Raw genomic sequence first — 6,753 nt, forward strand, 5'->3', positions numbered from 1 at the left:
ACATGAAGATTTGTGATGTTGGGTATCATTAACGTCAAAAAACATGAAAGACCACAAATCTCTACAACCCTACATAGACTCAATCCAACTCCCCACAAGCCAAACACTCGCACAACCCACCAAAGCTGCAGCGCCATACGCCTGCTTCGTCCACCCTTGCTCTCCATCTACCTTCCAAGCCCCCTCCGTACGCGCTTTGTGCGGTACCTCTTCCTCACTCACATTCCCCACACTCTGATCCCGACTCTTCACCAACTTAACCCCCCTCCCCTTCTCCCCAACCCACCCCGTCTCATTCCTCCCCTCAACCTCCACATTCTGCACATTCCCAAAAAAATCCATAACCCTCCTCTCCCTCGCCTTCCCTTCCCCCCCTGCAAAAAGATCATACCGTATACCCGGATGACTATGTATCTTTTCCTCGTCATAGCTATCAAACAGATCACCCATGGTCAATTTTGAAGTAGGGTCTTTGACCTGGTTTTCCAGAAACTCGAGGTTGTAGTAAGTGTAGCGGTCGATGACGGCGACGCCGACGTCGTTGTCGGCGTGGTGGGAGTAGGAGGATTGGTCGATTTCAGAGGAGCCGGTTGCGAGGATGTTGGGCGTGTAGAATTTGGAGTACATGGTGTTTGCTTGGCAGGTGTCTATCATGAAGAGGATTTCGTGGTAGCTGGGTGGGGTGGTGTTAGTTGATGGGTCTTGGGTGGAAGGGGTGGACGTACCGTTTCTTCTCCCACATCTGGCCAAACGCATCGGCGAGGTCGAAAGCACTGATTTCCTCCGCGTCTTGGAATTTGAGGAATTCGTTTCCGCCATGCCCGGTCATGTACACGAGTATATTACTCCGCTCGTCCGTCATCAACCTCTTGCTTCGCGGCATGTCCTCGCCCACTCTATCCGTCATCAACCTAATGAAGTTCTCGACCGTGACTTCGTAGCCCCGGTAGTCCACCTCGATGTTGTCGCCGTATAGATCTAGCGCTCGGTCGGCGTTGTTGTAGACGGTTCCGGGGAAGGCGTTACGCGGGTTGCATGCCATGTCGTCGGGCAGCATGAGGATGATTTGCGAATCGGGGATGCCGAGACGCTTGACGGTGCGGTATAGCGAGAGGACATTGGCGAGGTGGCGGTAGTTGAACCAGAAGCGTGATGTTGAGACGAGGACCGCCCAGTTGGATGTGTGTTCGCTGGCGACGAAGGGGACCGCCAGCAAAGGCAGGAGGGCGGCGGAGAACTTCATCGTGAAGCCAATGTCGAATTTAGTACGAGCGGGCAATTCAGAGGCGTTCTTGACGTCGTATTGCGGACCCGCGACGCGCCCCTGTCTAGCAGTTCGCGATGCCCGTTGTCGATGTTGGCGCAATCTGACAAATCGGAGATAAGCACTTCACTCCGCCAATAACAGCCGGCTGTCACGTGTGGATCCGCGCACGCTAGCAGATCGCCTTGCATCATCGCGTGCACATGCCCAAGCACGCCATACCCTGTCAAGACTCCGTTATCTTCCCATCAGCGACCTTCTGACCTCTTTCTTTTTCCTTTCCCGAATGCGCCTTCCTCGTCTTCACGCTGGCTGAGTCGATTCAGCTCCAGGATATCGCGAGGATGGCTCCAGATCGGGGGTCCGCATCGTTGGAAAACGAAAGAGATGGGCTTGGTGAAGAGGTGGATGGTCATGCGCTCGGTCGCAGTACGACGGGTGCCCGCAGGTACCTGGCTGAGCAGGCAGATCAGCCGCAAAACTTCACGCTGAGGGGGGTTTTGGTGGGCTTGGCGATTGGGGTTGTGATATGTTTTTCCAACATGTACTTTGGGTTGCAGACCGGTTGGGTTTCTGGCATGGCGATGCCTTCTGCTCTGATCGGATTCGCGTACTTCAAGGTCGTTGCCAGGACGCTTAAGTTGCCGTTCACGCCTGTGGAGAATGTCCTCGTTCAATCAGTCGCTGGATCGGTCGGCACCATGCCTCTTGGATGCGGATTCGTTGGCGTGATTCCTGCGCTGAACTATCTGTTGACGCCTGAAGAGAACGGGCCATTAGATATCAGTCTGTGGAAACTGATAGTGTGGTCTGTTGGTATCTGCTTCTTTGGCGTAGTGTTTGCAGTGCCCTTGCGGAAAGAGATGATCATTAGAGAGAAGTTGAAGTTCCCTAGTGGTACTGCGACTGCTCTTTTGATCAGAGTGCTACACGGAGACGAGAAATCAAAGACGATGATGGCCCGTGAAGGAGTCCAGGACGGGGACGATCGGTCCAACGACGGAGAGACACAGGGCCTGTTGCAAGGTTCAAGCGCGCAGCGAGAAGAGCATGACCTCAGGCCATCCATGGACGACAGCATGAAGGACCCAGATCAGGAGCTCGGAGAAGACGGAGACTGGAGATCGAAAATCAGATTACTGCTCATCTCTTTTGGCGGATCTGCGCTATATACTGTCGTGTCGTACTTCCTCCCGCAGCTTCACGACATACCCATCTTCGGTCTTTCTCTGGCGCAGAACTGGCTCTGGACTCTGAACCCATCGCCTGCATACGTCGGCCAGGGTATCATTATGGGTCCAGCTACGACACTACACATGCTTCTCGGTGCCATCATAGGCTGGGGTATTCTCTCCCCTATCGCAAAGCACAAAGAGTGGGCTCCAGGGCCAGTATCAGACTGGACGAATGGCTCAAAAGGCTGGATTGTCTGGATCTCTCTAGCCATCATGTTAGCAGACTCCCTCGTCAATTTGGGATGGCTCCTTCTGCGCCCAGTCGTCACGATTGCCAGAGCTTACTACCCAACCGCGAAAGAGAACTTCCAGTCGCATACCTGGAAGGAGATCTTCACGCTCAACATCACGTCCAAGCCGCAATATACCCAGCTCAGCGACGGCACATCCGTCAATCTCTTGGAAGCAATAAAACAGCACCTAGCTGAAGGCAACGAGCCCGACGCGCCGCCCGAGCACCTCGTCTCAAACCGCACCACCATTATCGGCCTCATCGCATCCCTAGTCCTTTGCGTCATCGCAGTCCACGTCTCATTCCCCAACCTCATCCCCCTCCGCCTTACCCTACTATCACTCGTCCTCGCCCTCGTCCTATCCATCATGGGCGTCCGCGCCCTCGGCGAAACCGATCTCAACCCCGTCTCCGGCATCTCAAAGCTCACCCAACTCGTCTTCGCGCTCGTCACCCCAACCACCGGCCCCGGCGCCAAAAACGCAGTCATCATCAACCTTGTCGCAGGCGCTATCTCCGAGTCCGCAGCACTACAAGCAGGCGATCTATTGCAAGATCTCAAATGCGGCCATCTTCTCGGCGCGGCGCCGAACGCGCAGTTTTGGGGTCAGATGATTGGGTCTGCGGTTGGCGCGGTGTTGTCTGCTGTTGTGTATAAGCTCTACACTAATGTTTACACCATTCCTGGTGGCCTGTTCGAGGTGCCGACGGGATATGTATGGGTCTTCACCGCGCGATTGGTGACTGGAAAGGGTCTACCGCCTATGGTCAAGGAATGGGCTAGTGGGGCAGCTATCATCTTTGCCATGGGCACGATGGTCAGAGTGTGGGGTAATAGCAGAAAGCAGAGGGGTCTAAGTGGGTGGTGGATTGACTTTGTACCTGGTGGTATTGCTGTTGCTGTTGGTATGTTCATCGCATTCTCACTGATCACGTTCTGGGAACTAACGATTCACGTAGGCATGTACAACACGCCTTCTTTTACGTTGGCGCGTACAATTGGCGGTTTGCTTAGTCTGTGGTGGCGCCGCTGGAAGGGTCGGAGTGAGACGCCTATCATTGTGCTTGCGAGTGGGTTGATTCTCGGGGAAGGTCTGTTCAGTATTGTGAACTTGTTATTGGCGAGTCTTAAGGTACCGCATTTGTAAGGCGCGTCTCATTTGAACCGAATCTTCACGTCGGCAATACACAAGAACGTTGCAGTTCCGTCAGACGGAAAGATCGATGCAGCAAATGATTGAGATAGCAAGAGATAACATGTGCTTGTCCTAGCATTGCCCCAAGATCGCCTCACGTGCTATCACACCGCGACTTCTTTAGACATTGTGTACGCGTACCTAGTTGACCCACTCGCCTGGCTTGTCACAAAACTTTGTATTCGTTTTCTCTGACTTGCAGTAACCGTCATAAAGCAAATTGTTCGGGATCTTAAACGTACTTGGAGCGTAAGCTTTCGTCTGCTTAACGGATTCTGATATGTCGCAGTAGTCATTACGCCCAGGACAATCGCCCTGTTGGTCGCGCTTAGTAGCAGTGCATGAGGGCAGACATGCTGGGACATCTCTCAGTCCGCCAGGGCAAGCCAGCCTCATATAATCACAATGGCAACCTTTACTACAGGGCGCGTAAGGCTCACCAGCTTTCCTTTTGTTCTCGCCATGGCCGTCGAGAATCGCAAACGTTATGTTATTAGCGATGGGCGGCGGTGAGAAGTCGTAGACTGCAAGTGCGGCTGGTCTGGCTGGTGGGGGCGATTTGGCCGATGTCTTATTGCGGGCCGTTGGGTACCCTGTGGAATCCTGAACACAAAGAGTCTGGTCATCCCATGTTGCACGGGCGGTGTAGTCCCAAAGTTGAGTCATGTTGTAGATCGTCTCCAGCGTGTAGTATATACGACAATCGGCAGCTTGGTATTGGAATTGCAGGGGTGTGAATTCGGTGCCACGAACTTGATTCCTGATTGTGAAACCGGCGTAGTTGATCCACATTCCTGTATCCGTTCGGTCGGGCAGTTGCGAAACGACTTCGGGCTTTTCGACAGGCGAATCCTCTAGTCCTTCGTCAAAATCGAAGTCGAGGGCGTCAGCAGAGTATGCGGCAGCGCCACGAGTACCGCCGACTGCTTGCATCGGGCCGGGCTTAGGCTGACCGCCAACGACGATAGTTTTGACTCCGGCTTCGTGGGTCATGAACTCGACAAACACAGCGCATGCAGAGGCACAGAGACCGTCAGTCAGGATGACAATTTGCTCAGGAGCCCAAGGTGGTGATGTATTGGTTATCGGGTCGCTTGGATCGTATCCGTATGGTAAGTCACCAAAGGCGGAATAGTCGAAATTTTCATCAGACAAATTGTATTGTTGACTCCCCGAGAACGTGTCGCCGTTGCTAATCTCTGGACCGTAAAACTCGTCCCAAGACGAGAAAGTTTTCCCAGTAGCGGCGTTGATGCGATTAGTGACGATCCACTCGCTCGACGCCCAATTGTAGGAATCCGTCTGGTCGCGGCCTGACCGGTCCCACCACTCGGTGTAGGCTTCACCGAGAGAATCGCTCAATCCATGGCTGCGTTGGCGGCTTGCACCATTGGGCTCGAGATTCGGAAAGAACTGCTTGAATGTATCGTAGGCGAGAAACACAAGACCTCCAGAGTTTTGTTGCAGATCGATAATGACACGGGAAGCCTGGCTTTGTGATGCGTTACCGATAAAGTCGCGAATCGCTTGGCGAAAGTTGGACGTATCAATACCATTTTGATAGAACGAAGGTATGCTCAGGATGGCGGTGGACGCTCCATCTAACATGTAGCTAGATACAATACCTCCTCCTATGACAGAAAGATCGGCTTGGACGGTCATGGGATTATTCGGGTATGCGGCAAAGCTGTCCATGCACCAGTTTTGGCTCGACGGGGCTCCTGCCATACAATACTTTTCCAGTTCCGCTGTGAAGTTGAAAGTACTGACGCTGTCGTCCGTTGAAGAGAGAAACTTGTCTTCGAGGGTTGGCCACCACTCTTCGCCTTCACGATAGCTTTCTGGCAGGAATCCGAGAACAAAGTAGTTGTAAAAATCGCCACCAGTGGTAAGAGGTCCTGTTTCCTTACAGTCGACACAAACGGCCCACCAAATGGTCTCGACCACAGTGGTATTTTGGAGGGTGAAGTTGAGCGCATCGGAAAAGAGTCCATTCCCGGGGTAAAGCGTTGCCGATTGGAATGTACTCGGAAGACCCTGGATATTGAGCGCAGGGCTGTTCATTATCGCGTTCCAGTCGGCATGTGGTTCTAAGAAGCCTTGGGAGTTCTGTTCGGCAAAGAGTTCCAGATATTCGATCACGTCAACCCCGTTGATATGGGTCACAGGCGACGCTTTGTATTCGTTGATTGCCCAAGCCTCGTACAGGTCCTGATCAAGGTAGATTTCCGGGGCTTGCTTCCCGTCAATCGACGCACTTACAAGACCAAATGAGGCGACGAAAGAGAATGCTGACAAAGCTCCGGCATTGAGAGTGACGTGCGTGTCACGAAGCTGGTTTATCAAGAGCTGAATCTGTGCTTCAAACTCATATTGGTTGTTGTAAACAGCCGCAGTCACGTTCTGCTTTATCTCGTCTAAAGCTTTGTCGACGTCGAATGGTGCTCGTTGGTAGCCCGCGGGTGGCTCTTTGAGATATCCCAGTGTAGGCTGGAATTGTAAGGTCATGTTGTAGTAATCGAGAAAGCGCATTGCGACGGCTGAGTTGAAGGGGATACTCTGCAAGCACTCGTACACCCATGACGCCTGGAAGAGTGTATAATCTTTGCCATTGATTAGTCAAGGTGTTCTTCCCAATCGTATATCGTAGTACTGACTGTTGTTTACAGCGACAATGATGTCTCCACATGCAGTAGAAACAGCTTCCGAAGAAGCTGTAGGAGGCTCAGCTTGCCGAGGGGCGAAAGAGCCCTTCAGAGGGTTTGCCCATCCGTATGCCAATAGGCATGATATCGCCAGGAGCTTAACGAGAGACATGACGCGTGA

At 52.9% G+C, this 6,753-nt stretch overlaps 3 protein-coding genes across 3 annotated transcripts; 1 reads left to right on the top strand and 2 right to left on the bottom strand.

Moving 5' to 3' along the window:
* Positions 1–69: 69 nt before the first annotated feature.
* GPI8 (glycosylphosphatidylinositol anchor biosynthesis) lies at positions 70–1,243 on the bottom strand (the record flags this gene model as incomplete). The annotated part of the gene is made up of 2 exons (XM_049345054.1): positions 70–673; positions 726–1,243. The coding sequence occupies 2 exons, from the start codon at positions 1,241–1,243 to the stop codon at positions 70–72; spliced, it is 1,122 nt and encodes a 373-aa protein (XP_049197979.1).
* A 365-nt stretch (positions 1,244–1,608) lies between these two features.
* J4E93_007145 (uncharacterized protein) lies at positions 1,609–3,879 on the top strand (the record flags this gene model as incomplete). The annotated part of the gene is made up of 1 exon (XM_049345055.1): positions 1,609–3,879. One exon carries the CDS (start codon positions 1,609–1,611, stop codon positions 3,877–3,879), a length of 2,271 nt encoding a protein of 756 aa, XP_049197980.1.
* Positions 3,880–4,068: 189 nt separating this feature from the next.
* J4E93_007146 (uncharacterized protein) lies at positions 4,069–6,459 on the bottom strand (the record flags this gene model as incomplete). Its single annotated transcript, XM_049345056.1, has 2 exons — positions 4,069–4,202; positions 4,368–6,459. 2 exons carry the CDS (start codon positions 6,457–6,459, stop codon positions 4,069–4,071), a joined length of 2,226 nt encoding a protein of 741 aa, XP_049197981.1.
* Positions 6,460–6,753: the final 294 nt, after the last annotated feature.

The sequence above is a fragment of the Alternaria ventricosa genome (genome assembly GCF_023758065.1).
Source record: "Alternaria ventricosa strain BMP 2768 chromosome Unknown scaffold_12, whole genome shotgun sequence".
Classification (NCBI taxonomy): Eukaryota; Fungi; Ascomycota; class Dothideomycetes; order Pleosporales; family Pleosporaceae; genus Alternaria; species Alternaria ventricosa.